Genomic DNA, 16,659 nt, shown 5'->3' with positions numbered 1-16,659 from the left:
AGACAGTAGATAGAAAATAGATGGGGGGGCAAGAATAGCATGGGAAATATAGAATCTAAAGGACTTGAGACACATGGTCATAAACTAAAGGGGGGGTAATGGTGGGGATGGGGGGGTAGGCTGGAGGGGAATGAAGGGGGGAATAGAACAAATGTAACAGCATAATCAATAAAAAAATTAAAAAAAAAAGATTAAAAAAAAGAAAATATCTAAGCCCTGGCTGGTGTAGCTCACTGGATTGATCATGGACCTGTGAACCAGAGGATCGCGGTTTGATTCCCAGTCAGGGCACATGCCTGGGTTGCAGGCAGGTTCCCTGCAGGTCAGTTCCCTGCAGGGGATGCACTAGAGGCAACCATACATTGATATTTCTCTCCCTCTCTCCTCCCCTTCCCCTCTAAAGATAAATAAAGAACTCTTAAAAAAAAAAAAAGAAAATATCTACAGTATTTACTGGATGACTAAAAGCTTCTGTGCTTAACTCCTATTGACTTTAGCTTTCTAGAATGAATATTCCTACTGGTTAGGGCTTTCTAGGATCATTGGTTAATATAATTAGTCACACATCATTTGAATTAATAGAGGTAAAACCTAAATGATATATATATTATGTTATAAAAAATTTACTTATATAACCATAAATTTTATTTGCTGTATGTGAGATTGTCCCACTATAGACCATGATATTCCCAGTCACTTTCCTATATAAATTTAAAGAACCCTCACAATAGTCACATTCCCAACGAAAAGGTATTGGATGTCAATGTTGAGGGTTTGGTGTCTTAAATCTCTAGTAACCACCTATAGCATTTATACTATTGAACTAATTAAAGTCACTGTGTCATAATTTAGTTCACATCTAGGATTTTTCCCCACAGCTAGGATTTTCCCCATAATAACTGCAGTTTCTTGTCCCATACAAGGTACCTTCATTTTTCTTTCCATCAATTTGGGAAATGTCTTGAAAAGTAATTATTTTTTGCATTTACAGGAAACATCTTAACATCTGCAAACTTACTTTTATTATTGTATAACTACTTTAGTCATATACTTCCACAATTTAAACAATTCCTTTAAAATCTGAACTTTTATATTTGAAAGTAAGTCACTGTGAAGAATAGGGAAACAGATTTCAAAGTTTTCTCTTTAACTAAATTTGCCATGCCATAGTCAAATCAACTTTCCTAAAGCTATTTCTAACACAAATACAAAAATTATATAAATGTCCATTTCTTTCTGAGGGTATTTATATGAAATAAATGTCACCGATGGCTTAAAAATAATTAGCAAATTCATCAAAGTTCTTATATTTTAATGTTAATAAACTCAGAGATCAGTAGCAAAATACAAAGTTTTAACTTAGCATGGAGCTCCCTAAGAAATGTAAAACTCAAATGCAACTCAATATACTATTATTTCTTCATAAAGTATGTAATATTTTAAACAATAGCAGTAAAATCAGAATCCTAATTAATTCATTTAAAAAATCTAATCCTGGAGGTGATGGAAGTAGGTATAAGATAAAAAGCTAGAAAGGCTGTAAGGAAGTAAATTTTATAGGGCAGTGCAAGTCAAATTAAGCTGTTTAGACTATTAAAATAAGAGAAACTACTGCAAAACAAAATAAAAACATCAAAATCTGTGCAAACCAGATCAATCACCAATGTTCACAAATTGACACTAAAATAATAGAAATTTAGAGTTAAAATGCATTCTGTAATGATGCTATGACTTAAGTTTCTTTTTTTATAAAAAAATGGATTTTCCCCCGTGGGAACGTTCGGAGCCTGCAATCCTCAGACCCTCTCCTGGACTCTTCCCTCACCTCAGCCCCCACTCCCCACCCTCTTCCCTGGTCAGGGCGCCGCTGCCCCATCCCTCCGCAGCCCCCCAGCAGAGGGGAGGACATGGCTGTGCACAGGCCGGTGGAATGGGTCCAGGCTGTGGTCAACGCTTCGACGATCAGGTGACATTAACCTAGATGAAAATACCCAGATGGTAGCGGATGTGAGGTAGGGGAGAAACTGAGCCAGGACTGAAATTGTTTTGATGAGGGGACTTCCCCCAAGATGGAGGTGTAGGTAGAAGCACTGAGCTTTCTCACACAACCAATTTTAAAAACAACAAAGTTTTAGCAACAAAAATGCAGCCAAACCACAGAAAATTGAACTATACGGAAGTCTGATAACAACAAACCCTCCAGCCAAACCGGTAAGAGGGGCAGAGCCAGCAGCAGAGAGGGGTCGGGCAAAAAAGATCCACCGGACAGACATGGGTGCGCAACCCAGGCACACCAGCAGCCGTGGACGGATCCCAGGTGTGGAGTAGCGGGCAAACCCACTGAGGGCGCAAGGTGGTGGACTCACTGAGGGCTGACTGCAGTCACACATTGAAGCACAGATAAACCAGTGAAGGAGCGAGCGGTGACAGACCGTGCAGGCCCCAGTGGAGAGAAGTGGCAGAGAGGACTGCCATTGTCCCTCTCTGACACTGACCCCACATCCGGCATCATAAACCAGCGACCTGGGTAGCCCTGCCCTGGTGAACACCTCCTTGTACCTAACAGGCACGAACAGATCAAAACATGGCTCAAGAACAACTCAGAGCCCCAGAGCCAATAAATCTAAGAGATGAAGAAATAGCAAAACTTTCAGATGCACAGTTCAAAACACTGGTAATCAGGATGCTCACAGAACTGGTTGATTTTAGTCACAAATTAGAGGAACATATGAAGGCTAAACTAATTGAAATGAATGGAAATGCACAGGAAACCAATAGTAATGGAAAGGATACTGGGACTCAAATCAAAGGAGTGGACCAGAAAGAGGAAAAAATGACCGAACAGAAAAATATAAAGAAACTAGAATTCAAAAAAATGAGGAGAGGCTTAGGAACCTCTAGGACATCTTTAAATGCTCCAACATCCAAATTATAGGGGTACCAGAAGGGAAAGAGGAACAGCCACGAGTGGAAAACTTATTTGAATAATAAAGGAGAACTTCCCCATTCTGGCAAAGGAAATAGACTTCCAGGAAATCCAGGAAGCTCAGAGAGTCCCAAAGAAGTTGGACCCAAGAAGGAACACACCAAGGCACATCATCATTACATTAGCCAAGATTAAAATGAAGGAAAGAATCCTACAAGCAGCAAGAGAGAAGGGGACAGTCACCTACAAAGGAGTTCCCATCAGACTGTCAGCTGATTTCTCAAAAGAGACCTTACAGGCAAGAAGGAGCTGGAAAGAAGTATTCCAAGTCATGAAAACCAAAGACCTACAACCAAGATTGCTCTATCCAGCAAAATTTTCACTTAGAATGGAAGGACAGATAAAGTGCTTCTCAGATAAGACCAAATTCAAGAAGTTCATCATCACCAAGCTCTTATTATATGAAATGTTAAAGGGACTTACCTAAGAAAAAGAAGATAAAAAAGATGAACAGTGAAAGGACAGCAAACTCACAGTTAGTAACAACCACACCTAAAACAAAAGCAAACTAAGAGGACAGCTAGATGAGGAGCAGAACCATAGAAATGAAGATCACATGGAGGGTTAGCAACAGGGGAGTGGGAGGAGGAGAAGGGGGAAGAAGGTACAGAAAATAAGTAGCATAGACAGTAGATAGAAAATAGATAGGGGGGAGGGTAAGAATAGTATGGGAAATATAGAATCTAAAGAACTTGAGACACGTGTTCATGAACTAAAGGGGGGAATGGTGGGGGAGGGGTGTGCAGGGTGGAGGGGAATGAAGAGGGGAAATAGAACTGTAATGGAATAATCAATAAAATATATTTAAACAATAAAAAATGGATTATAAGTATACAGAATATTGTTTAAAAGATTTCAAAAATAATCCGTACTTCTACCATTATAGTGAAATAAAGTTTTAAAAGAATTCTGTAAAAAAAATCTGTGATCTTTAGCCAATACTGTATGTTGCTAAAGATACTGACAAAACTATTTGTATGTATTAAATAAGATGAATTTTGACAATTTTTTTATAAAGGTGTTATTTATTTATTTTTAGAGAGAGGGGAAGAGAGGGAGATAAACAAAAACGTGTAGTGGCCTCTAGCACGCCCCCTACCAGGGACCTGGCCCACAACACAGGCATGTGCCCTGACTGGGAATCAAACTGGTAGCCCTTTTGTTCAGAGGCTGCCATTCAATCCACTGAGCCACATCAGCCAGGGCAACTTTTCATAATTTCTATATATGTAAAATACAATTGAAACCCAGGGAAAAAGTGTTTTTTTGTTTACATTTCTTCTGTACTTTTTTGATACTTGTGCCAACTGCTACCTCCTTACAAAGTAAATAATTTTTGACAGAAAAAAAATTGTTTCTGACAAATCTGTGTTCACTGTTACTTAACATTTGGTATTTTGTTAAGAACCACCCTGACTAGTTTCAAAAGCTATAACCCTCCATGGGTAAGGCTGAGTGAGCGATCTTGGGACTATAAGCAACTAAGGAGATAAAGCTGATCTCCTCAGTAGGGGTGTGACTTCTGCTCCTTTTTCTTCACCCTGCCTGGCCCCCAATACTTGATTGGTTAGCCAATGATGAGTAAGATTCCCCAAGAGGGGAATGACTTAAGACAGGCATAATCACAGGGGGCCCCAGGGAAGGACTTGGGAGGCCATAGCAAAAGAAGGTGATGCCCTTAGCTTTGATATAGCTTGAGTACTCATTCTGTCTGAAACAAGTCTCCTAATCTCTTGGCTGCCTTACTTCCCCTACCTGACTTAAGCTTGAAACAATGCCTTAAGCCTGAAACAATGCTGATAGTGAGTGCAGCCCTGTGCTGGAAAGGAAGGGTTCCCTCTAGGTCAATCAGGCCTAAGAAAGAATATCCTGTGAAACCTGCTTTGTTTAAAATGCTCTCAACTCAATGATAAGGGTCCAAGCAGGAAGTGAGTTTGTTGCTCAAAGTTTTATGGCCCTTTAGCTATCTGACCCTGACTCAAATTGGGCCCTCAAGGTTCTTTGTATGTTATCTATTGTTTGATCCCCACTGCCTGACAATGATTAATAAGCTTTACCTGTATTCCTGTGCAAAATGAACCTAATAAAAACCCACTGAGGTAAAGGCTTTTGGCCCTTTTCCTTTGAGAGATGGGTCACTTTTCTTCCCCAAGCAGATCATGTATTGGTAGACTTATTCTCATCTTTGGCAGCTGGGGAGGCGGGGACCCTGCAGGCGGAGCCCCCCACAGTCCTTCAGGTGTATCCGTATTGATTTATTAAAATGAATTTTTCCAGAAGCATGAAAATTGACCAGCTGGTTTCTAATTCTCAAGTAATATTTCATTTATTATTTAAGAACAGTGATTCTGCCAGATTTCCTTCTTTTTGTATCAAGATACCATTTACTGATCCACAATTAGTGTGCAAAAAATGTAGGCATCTTTGACATTTCATCATTTCATATCCTAAATATGGAAGTTTCTGGCTAGAAACTTTTAAGAAAAATATGCTGTATTAAATAAGATATTTTTAAGCATATTTTATTGAGCATGCTATTACAGTTGCCCCAATTTTGTTTCTCCCCTTTATCCCCCATCTCCCTATACCCTTGTACCCTCCAGCATTCCCCCTGCCATCCTTAGTTCATGTCCATGGGCTGTACATGTACGTTTTTTTGATTCTCCAATTCCCATACTACTCTTAACCTCCCCCTATTTTGTACCTACCTATTATGCTTCTTATTCCCTATACCTTTTCCCCTATTGTGTCACTCCCCCTCCCCACTGATAACCCTCCATTTGACCTCCATTTCTGTGATTCTGTTCCTGTTCTAGTTGTTTGCTTAGTTTGTTTTGGTTTTTGTTTTTTAGGTTCAATTGTTGATAGCTGTGTGTTTGTATTCATTTCACTGTTTATATTTTTGATCTTCTTTTTCTTAGATAAGTCCCTTTAATATTTCATATAATAAGGGCTCAGAGATGATGAACTCCTTCAATTTTACCTTACCTGGGAAGCACTTTATTTGCCCTTCCATTTTAAAGGATAACTTTGTTGGATAGAGTAATCTTGGACGTAGGTCCTTGCTTTACTACTTCAAATACTTTCCGGCCCCTCTTTGCCAGCAAGGGTTTTTTTAAGAAATCAACTAATAGCCTTACGCAAACTCTTTGTAAGTAACTGTCTCCTTTTCTCTTGCTGCTTTTAGAATTCTCTCCTTATCTTTAATCTTGGGTAGTGTAATTATGACGTGTCTTGGTGAATTCCTCCTTGGGTCTAACTTCTTTGGGACTCTCTGATCTTCCTGGACTTCCTGGAAGTCTATTTTCTTTACCAGATTGGGTTTATTTTATTTTCAAATGAGTTTTCAATTTCTTGCTCTCCCTCTTCTCCTTCTGGCACCCCTATGATTCAGATGTTGAAACATTTAAAGTTGTCCCATAGGTCCTTAAGCCTCCCTCATTTCTTTGAATTCTTGTTTCTTCATTCTGTTCCAGTTGGATGTTTACTTCTTCCTTTTGTTCCAAATTATTGATTTCAGCCCCAGTTTCCTAGGGCTGAAATCTTCCCAGTTTCACTGTTGTTTCCTGTATATTTTCCTTTATTTCACTTTTCATATTCTTCATTTCTTCCTTCATTTTGCAACCCAGCTCAATACTTTGTCAGCATCCTAATTAGCAGTGTTCTGAACTCTGTATCAGATAGACTGTCTGTCTTCTCATCACTTAGTTCTTTTTCTAAAGTTTTGATTTGTTCTTTCATTTGGGCCATATTTCTTTGTCTTGCTGCACTTGTTATGTGGTAAGGGGTAGAGCCTTAGGGTACTGTCCGAGAAAGTGGGACAAGCCAAAGCAGGGCAACCCTCTTTGCTGTGTTGTGGCACTGTCTGAGGGGGAGGAGTCAGAGAGGCAGCAATGCCGCTTGCTTGGTTGGCTCTTGTCCCACTTTCTGTTACTTCCCTCACTTCCTACAAGTAGTGCCCTTTCACGTGATGATTTGTAGGTGGGTGGGTTTGTGTACATTTTAGGACTCTGTGGGCCTCTCCACCAGATTGTTGTGTGAGAGTAGGAGTCACCCCCACAGATTTTTATAACCCGTGGTTTTGAGTCTTTAGTTTCCCCCGTGCTGAACCTGAGTTTCATGGTCCCTCGATCTCCAGTTGTTCCTTCCTGCTTATCCACCTGCGAATGTGGGATGGCTCACACAGTCCATCACCTTGTCTTGTCGTTCATTCTCTCTGCCCCTCCTATAAGTCTGGATGAATGTTTACCTACTTGGTTGTTGGACTTCCTCGCAGTTTGATTTTCTGGCAGTTCTCGTTGTTCTTTGTATTTAAATTAGTGTTATTCTTCTCTTGGTGGTATGAGGATGTTGGGGACCACTCTGTGTAGTTTCAGAAATTGTAGCCCTGCGAGAGCAAGCTCTGAAAGGGGCTGGTAAGTCTCCCTGGAAAACCAGGTATAACACAGGTGGCAGGCATGACTCGATTCTAACATCAATGGTTCCATGGGAATCAGGCCTAAAATGTACATTTTTGTCCTTTGAAGCTGGTTCTGCTCAGCAATAAGCCCTGTCAGTACAACCTAGATGTCTGAGTTCAAAGCATAAGGAGTGAAACTCCCTACTTCATGATATATGCCCTTACTGCCATCTGGCACCTAAATGTCTCACAGACCCCAACCTGAAAAGAGTTCTGTGTTTCTTTAATTGTTATCTATAGATACTGTTAGTTTTTTATGCCTATAGTCTGTTGGACACTGATTGATAAGCTATGCACATGTGCTGTATCCCCCTGTACTTTCCAACCCTAATAAAAGCCATGTAGAAGAAGGGCTCAGGGCATTCTCCACTAGAAGGAATTGTATTCCCTCTTCCTGTCAGAGTGACAAGACTGTGTCCGGGACAACTCTTTATTCTCATCTGCAGCGGCCCAGGGAACCTCACTGGCCAAAGTTCCCCTTATGAGGAGAAGTGTTTCTGCTTATGTTATGCCTCTATCTTGGCCAGAACTCCTCTAAGATATTTTCATTGTAGCTGAAAATTGCTGTACTTATGAATCTAGTCTATCATATTTTACTCCTAAGATTTTTTAAATGAACATTTATATTATGCATGGTGAACAAAAGGCAAAGTCCAATGATCCAGGGAAAACTTTGTCAAGTGGTCCAAATATCAATTTATGGATTAATTCTGTCCACAATAAAATACCCATTCCATAATTTTATTATTACTATTGTTATACATAACTTTTTGTTTGTTTTAGTGCAGTTAAATGGCAAATTAAAATGTAGGTATGCACCTATGTCATTATCATCCATTAAAAATAAAAATAAAAAAAGGAAAAATAAAAAACCTAAGTGACTACTCTATACTAGAATTTTCCCCCTAATCCTTACCTGAGAAAAAGGGACAGAGAGAGAGAGAAACACGATGTGAGAGAGAAACATTAATTGGTTGCCTCCTGTAGACATAGACTGGGGATTGAATCTGCAACCTAGGTATGTACCCTGACCAGGAACTGAACCCACAACCTTTCAGTGCATGGGATGATGCTCCAACCAACTGAGACATACTGGCCAGCACCCAGGATTTATCAATATTGGTAAAACAGCAGTGAATAGACAGAATAAAAACATCTGTCCTGATGAAGTGTATATTCAGGGAATAGTAGGAATACAAACAAAATAAATAAATAAAAGTTCTGTGGACAAAAATAACAAGAAACATAACATGAAGTGAAAGGGATCAAATTTTAAATAGGTTGGTCAGGGAAGGCTTCAATGAGAAGGTAATTACTTTCAGCAGTATGTAGGCAACTTTGTAAAGGAATACAAAGAAAGCAAGGACCTGGACAAAGAGGTGGGGCCAAAATGTTTGTGTGTGTGTTCGTTTGCTTTAAGATAGGAGAACTAACTAACAATGCATGCTAATGTAAATGGTTCCAAAAAAAAAACCCAGGAAAACTGATGATGCAGGATAAAATGGGATATCATTTAAATAGCCTCTTTGAGTAAGTATAAAAAGACATAATATAATACACATGGTATGATGAATAGGTATCTGTAGAAGTTCTCTTCTGTATACTATTATACTTTAAATTTTTCAAAGAAACACCATGTCATCAACTGAAAGATAAAGAGAAAGTGATGGAAGTTTTAGGAGAATGAAGATATAAATGGTCATCGAGGAGAACTACAAATATGAAAGAACTAAGGACATGTAGTATAATTATCCAGGGAGCATTAAGAGCTAACTCTTATTTATACAATAGCAAGGCTAATAAAAGAAATCTTAGTTTAAAAACCTATTAAGATTTCAACTGGTAAAATAAAACACTATTATCATTTATGTGAATAAGCTCTTTTGCATCATTTTTAGTTAAAGTTGTACCCACAAACTTCTAAAAGGCCAACCAGAATTCAATTATGCAAGTATTATCTTCTGGATCCTAATATATAAATGTGTGTATTACTTGTGTTCTCTTTTTACTCCCTCATCCTAACTATAAAAATGTAGAAACCCAAATATACATATCTCCTAGAACCTACTGTGACAATTCATATGCCTACAACTAATTTAAATGATAAAAAGTAACAGTCAAGAGTAATCACTAATTGAAATGTAATACAGAGCCCACAAAGCACAACAAAGTCCAAAAACATGGGAGGGAAACCTGGAAATAGGAGGCCTATTGTTCAATGTACTGTAACAGTTTAATATTATCTTGGTAACTTACTGCAGATCGATCCAGGAAGAATTGATGAAACTCAAGGAAGACACGACGAGTCTCCTTAGAATTGGTTTGTTTATAAAGGTCTGAATAGAGGTAACAAAGCTGTAGTAAAGAAGAAAACAGAAAAGATAAAGTGAGAAGTTTAAAAAAATATATAATATGTTAGAGTTTCATAGAGTATGAATGTTTGGAACAGGTAAGTCACCATAAATAATCTAGTGACTATCATATAATGAATATTAAAAAATAACATTCTAAGTATCTTTCCTGTTTATCCTTGTATGTTTAGAAAACTGAAAGAAGTATATCCAGTTATCTTGCATAAGTGAAAAGTTTTATGGTTTATGAATCAATAAAAGAACTCTGAATTGGCTAAATTGTAAAATATATTACCAATGTTGCAGGGTCAAACTGTGAAATTACATGATGTAAAAAAACAGCTAAGTGAGCAGGGCGAGATTTTAGCAGTTCAATGCTCTGGAAACAGCTGCACTGCCCATTGACCTAAAAAAAGAAATAATTGTATGTCAATAACTCTAACACAAAAGCTCAACTAAAGATATCAAAATTTTACTTTGATCTACCCTAAAAAATTCAAGATTTAAAATATTTCACTAGGATGTATTAGCAACAGAGGCTATAGAATCTCTTCCTCTGAAATAAATAAACTCTTGGAAATAGGATGGGAGAATGCCCATCTTGGGAGAAATCAAGTTTAGAAGATGATTATCAAGGAGCTGAGATATCTACAAATCAGTATGCAAAAAAAAACTATCTAACAACACTTCTAGAATTGTAATGAAAGGCTTTTGCCTAATAATGAAATAGACATTTTCCTTTTCTTTTGGGCTAATTGTAGAAATTGTGGTAGAAAATGGAACTGTATGATTTTAAGACACTGCCTGGAATACTTACTTATATATTCCCTAACTAGACTGAAAACAGAAAACAGTAATAGTTATAACAGAGGTAACTAGAATCACAATTTTCATATAATTTTTTATTTTTAAATGAGGTGAGACTAAAGTTGATCTAAACAAACAATACCAATTCTACACCATCTCTTTCAGAAAATATAAGAGGTAACACTTCTTAATTGATTCTAAAAGGCCATCACTACCCAACTATCAAAACCTAACAAAATAATTACCAAAAAAAAAAAAAGAAAAAACAAAAAACTATACAACCCCCATAAACACAGACACAAAAGCCTTTAGCAAAATAATAGCGAATGGAATACAGCCACACATAAAAAGAAAAATACATTATGACCAGTTAGGGTATATTCCCAGAATCTAAAACTGACTTAACATGCTAATATCAATCCATGTAATTTGCCATATTAGGAGACTATTATAATCATCTCACTCAATAAAATTCAGGATTCATTCATGATCAACACTCTTAAACTAGGAATAGAAGGAAACTTTCTTAACCTATAATAAAAATATCTACAAAAAAGCTACAGCTAACTTTATAATACTTTATGGTGAAAGACTAATCTTTTTTCCTAAGATCAGTAATAAACCAAAGATGTTCTACCTCGCCAATCCAATTCAACCTCATACTGGAAATCTTAATCAGTGCACAATAAATAAGAGATAAACAAATTGGAAACAAAAAAGCATTATCTCTAATCATTCACAACATGGTTGTCTATGTAAAAATATCCCAAAAAGTTTTTTAAAAAGTTCCTGGAAGTACCAAAGGCAAGAATCAAGCCAATCATATTCCTATATGCTATCAATAGACAACTAGAATTTCAAATAAAATTTAAAAACTTTATAATAACACCTCCCTCTCCGCAAATGAAGTACTTAGGTATAATTAATGACTTCTTATCAGTTTTAAAAGCAAAGTCATTTCTATTGTTTAAAACTAAAATAAACAACTAACTAACCCATGCAACTAACCAATTAATCTTAGTCCTGAAGTATAGCTTCAAATCCTTAATAATTTAATGTCAACCTCCCAAAAGTGTATATTTTTACATCCAAAAATCCCAAAAAACTAATGGGTTTTTAGAAAAAATATCATCACCTGTTCATGTTCAGTACCAAAATCATCATCCTCTGCTCCAATAATATGAGGTGCTGCATGGGTTGAGGGACTTCCAGTAAGTGATTGAGTGTCCTGGTAATATTCAGAGAAAAGAAATGGAAAAATTAACTAGTCATCAAATTCAGAGACAGGATAAAGCCACACCATTAAAAGATGTGGTTCACTAAACAGGTGGGATTTCTTTTTATTTATTTTCTTTATGCACTTTATTTTCACAGAAGTGGTTCTCAAATTTCAAGGCCATGAACTACTGTAGCAAAGAAAACTACTATTTATTTTTTTTCTTGTGGGAAAAACAGTACTTCCCCTGGAAATATAACACATTCTTTGCTCACTATACCCTTGGTTTTCTGATTCTTATCACTCTCTGTATACCTCATTTATTATGTTATACAAATCTAAACGTTGTTACAGAAAGAAAAAAACTAGCTTATTTTAAAAAGTTAGATTTTAAAAAGTTAGTGAAGACAACAGGACAAAGGAAGAATGAGAGTAGAATTGATAAGACGAATTCACTAGAGGTTAATACAAAGATTTCTATTAATGTCACATATTGAAAACCATCACTAAACCCTATTTTTAATTTTTAATTCTTTTTCATATTTGCATAATGCAGGGTTTTTCAACCCTGGCACTGTTGATATTTTGGGTCAGATAATTCTTTGTTGTGGGAGCTGTCCTGTGCACTGTTAAGGTATTCGGCAGCATCCTTGCCTTCTACCCATTCACTAAATGCCAATAACAGCCTCTCAGTCGTAAAATCAAACATATTTCCAAACACTTCCAAATGTCCCCAGAAGCAAAAAAAAAAAAAAAAAAAAAATCACTCCTGGTTGAAAATCATTTGGCATAATGCAAAATAAAATTTGAAGTAATCACATAAAAACCTACTATAGAAGCAGGTGACAAAATTATAAAAATTAATTAACAGATCTCATTCCATGCAACAGATCATCCATTTACCAACTTGCCAAGTAAAATCAGCATGAAAAAGGCAGTGTAGAGCATTAATATATACTGTAAAAAATACAGTATGTCTGAAGACCACAAATACCAAAATCAGACCACAGAGCATCAAGAGAAATAAAATTTGGAAAAAAATAGAAAAAAATTAGTTTGGCTTAAATCTGGCAACAGTTAACATGCAAGATTTGTCTATAGCTGAGCAAAGAGAGTGAGGCTATAATCATTTGGGAGTCAGGTACAAAGTAGTTATAGTGGAAATTATGAAATGGATCCAATAAATTATAAATTAAGTAAATAATATATAACTGTTGTTTCTTCTCCTTAAATGTTGTTCTGACACTATATATTTGCATCTCCTAAACTTGATTTGGCCTTTTTTACTACTTATATTTTCAGAAGCACATATATTTTAATTATTCATTTATTTTTATTGTATTTTTCTATTACCATTTATCCCCCTTATACTCTCTTCTACCTTTACTCTCCTGCAATTACCACACTGTTGTCAGTGTCCATGAGCTCTTTTTCTTTTTTGCTCAATCCCATCACACCCCAAACACCACCCCAGAGCTGTCATCCTGTCCTCTATGTATAAGTCTCTCTCTATTTTGCTTGTTACTTTGGATTTATTCATTAGATTCCCCATATGAGTGAAATCATATGGTATATGTCTTTCTGTGACTGGCTTATTTCACTTAGCATATAATGTTCTTCAGGTCCATCCATGCTGTTGAAAGAGTAGAGTTTTATTCATTTTTAAAGCTGGGTAATATTCCATTGTGAAAAAAACTAGTTTTTAAAACCCAATGTTTTAATAATTTAAGAAAAAAATCAGGTGAAACAATAGAAAGGCATACACAACAGTAGTAGTTAGACAACTTTGGATTTTATAGCTGATTTAATTTATCTGATTTTTCTATATGTTCCTAATAATCAATATATCATAGTATGATATTAAATTTTTTACTATAAAACTTTATACAATTAAAAAAATAAAATCAAAATGCTAAAAGTATATTTCCACTTCAAGGTATATACCCAAAAGAACTGAAACAACTTGAACAGATTTGTATAGTCATGTATATAGTAGCATTATTCACAACACTCAAAAGATAGAAACAGCTCAAGCATTCACTGATAAATGAATGGATTTAAAAAATGTGGTATATATATATGATGGATTATTATTCAGCTTTAAAAGGAAGAAAATTCTGACACATGCTACAACATGGATGGACCTTCAAGACATTATGCTAAGTGAAACAGACTGGTCAACAAAAGGACAAATAGTGTACGATTCTACTCATATGAGGTTTCTAGGGTAGTCAAATTCATAGAGACAGAAAGTAGAATGGTAATTGCTAGATGCTTGAGGGAGAGGATAATCTGAAGTTTATATTTAGTGTGTACCAAGTCTTAGTTATAGAAAGATGAAAAAGTTTTAGAGATGAATGCTATGATGGCTGCACAACATGACTGTAACTTAATGCCAATGAACAGTATACTTAAAAATAATTAAGTGGTAAAGTAGTAAATTTTATGTTATATATATTTTATTACAATGAAAAAAATTAAACTACCTAGTAATACTATGTAGTAGCTCTCCATTTATCAAAAATGTTATTAAGTTCCCAACTGTAATGGCATAATCAATAAAATATATTTTTAAAGTTTTTATTAAGTTCCTTGAAAGCTTAAGCTTGCTTTCAATAATAATAATATATAAATAGTGGATATGTCTGTCACTTTAAGTATAAGGAAAACACTATCACTTTATAGATTTCACACTCACAGTGTCCTGAATTACTTCACTTTTCTCTAGGTTTTCCTCTAGATAAATCTTCTCTTTCAGGCCACACTTAGGACTCTATTTAAAAATAATATTCAGTTCATTTCAACAGGCTCACCAAAAAAAAATTGTGTGTGGAAAAATAATCTTCTGAACTTCATATATATATTTAAGACTACTAAGTATCTTTCATATTATACCTCGGTCTGCTACTTTTTTCCTGACTTTGGCAGATCACTTATTCTCTTGGCTTTTATATTGATAAATTTATATAGAACCAATAGAGTAATTTTACAACAACTCCAGGCATGAGGACATATTTCTACCAAATAACTGTAACTAGATATTACATATATCAAACTCATTACGTCAAAATCAATCTCCATCTTTACCATCTTTGTTAACTCCCTCTGTCCCAAACTATTCTTTTTGTTCAAGTTAAAAGCATTTTGGACTATTTATACAAATGAAATTAAGCTTCTATCTATTTTGCTATTACTACCTCATATAAAACTGATGTTTGGATTTTTATAAAATTTATATGGTTATGTTTGCAATGACCTAATATAAAATATGAACTATCTGATATATAGAACTTCATTTCTAGGGGATAAGAAATACCCTAAAAACAATGGAAACCATTCTTCAGAGCAGCTGAAAATGAGGCACAAGAGATTTTTGTGTGAATGAGAATAGGAAAGATACATGCTACCCATACATATACCAAAATACAAGTGAGAGAAAACAGTAAAAGCTACTGCTGAGTCCTGTCAATTTAACAGAAAAGACAATTTAAGGAGATTCTACAAGCCAAAAAAGAATAATGATTGCAATAGACTGAAACACAGTAAGCAAATGTTAAAATCTATGAATTCAAAATATCATACTCATGTGGGAATATACATACACATGCCTACATTGGTGACCTTTGGAGTTTCTTAGGGCACCAGATACATAAAGCAAAAGAATCAAGCATTTATCCCACATTCTCTATATAAGGTATATTTTATGATAATCTAAAAACTATTGTAATAAGGAAAAATTTTTCTTTACAAATTCCACCTAATATACAGACTAAAGGACAAAATAATATCATTGTTGTTGATTACAACAATATCATTGTTAATTAATTTTGAAACAATTAATTAAATCATGGAGGCAGGCATTTTGACCATCAATGGCAGGTAAGAACATGAGATAAGAGCTTAACAGAGAACTTAATAATGAAAGAATCATGCTGGTATCATCTGAACACCTTAAACAAACTTAAAAGTCACCCCCCCCAAATATTCACCACCTGATGTTATGTAATAGAGTGTACATCGTACCACCCATGAATCGTTCTTGACAAACAACTCTCAAACCTTAATCTGATCAAGATTTGATCTTACTATCAACTTTCAGAAAATATACTCAAAGGAACATGTTAAATAACATCATGAAAAGATAATTACTGGACATATGATCTAGCTTCTTTAACAAAAAAATGGCAATGACAAAAAAGAGGAACCATTATAACTTCAGACTCATCAACCAAAGGCTGAAAATCTTTATTAAATCCTGATTCAAATAAACTAACTGCAAAGAGATCATCAGAAGACAATTAGGGTAGTGGTTTGGGGCCCTTGGGATGAAAAGAGGTTGATCAAATGGAGAGCTGATTCTTTGGGAAACTGAAACTATACAATGGCACCCTTTTCTCATAACATACTGCAAATGGGATATGAAGTTTGGAGGTAAAGATTGCAGAGGACACTTAAAAACAGGTGGTAAGAGAATTCTGTGGGCCAAAGGGAAGGTCACCTGGCCTTGTGCCTGAGACTGGGGCTACGGCAGAAGCACTGGAGAGCTGGGTCAGTGATAGCAACCTAGCAGCTCCATCCCCTCCCAAAGCAGGGAAGTCTCAGACCTAAGCTAAGAGAGACTTGGACAGGAAAAAAGAGAAAAGTCATTGGGGGGATAAAAAGGCAGTTAAGTGACACAAAACCACCAGCATACCCCTACTGGGGCAGTGGTCACTGGCTGGAACACTACTAGAGAAATTGGGGAGCCCAGTGACACTTGGAGCTGGGAAAAGAGAGGGATCTCAACAGGCCATGACCCAGACAAAGAGTCTGGACTGGTCAGAGTTGGAATGTGTGGGAA

The 16,659-nt window shown here is 36.0% G+C and overlaps 1 protein-coding gene across 6 annotated transcripts in view; it reads right to left on the bottom strand.

Moving 5' to 3' along the window:
- ARHGEF12 (Rho guanine nucleotide exchange factor 12) overlaps positions 1-16,659 on the bottom strand; it is a 247,618-nt gene that overhangs the window by 84,051 nt on the left and 146,908 nt on the right. For all 6 annotated transcript variants that reach the window (XM_037153636.2, XM_053672626.1, XM_037153638.2 and 3 more), the window contains 3 exons: positions 11,739-11,831; positions 10,092-10,202; positions 9,702-9,800 (listed from right to left, as the gene is read on the bottom strand). In XM_037153636.2, the coding sequence (XP_037009531.2) occupies positions 9,702-9,800; positions 10,092-10,202; positions 11,739-11,831 (303 nt within the window). The remainder of the gene's footprint in view (positions 1-9,701; positions 9,801-10,091; positions 10,203-11,738; positions 11,832-16,659) is intronic.

The sequence above is a fragment of the Artibeus jamaicensis genome, unplaced genomic scaffold, assembly GCF_021234435.1.
Source record: "Artibeus jamaicensis isolate MK-2021 breed Jamaican fruit bat unplaced genomic scaffold, CSHL_Jam_final contig_196, whole genome shotgun sequence".
Taxonomy (NCBI): domain Eukaryota; kingdom Metazoa; phylum Chordata; class Mammalia; order Chiroptera; family Phyllostomidae; genus Artibeus; species Artibeus jamaicensis.
Note: the sequence above shows the minus strand (reverse complement) of the source record. Positions and strands in the feature narration are given on the sequence as shown.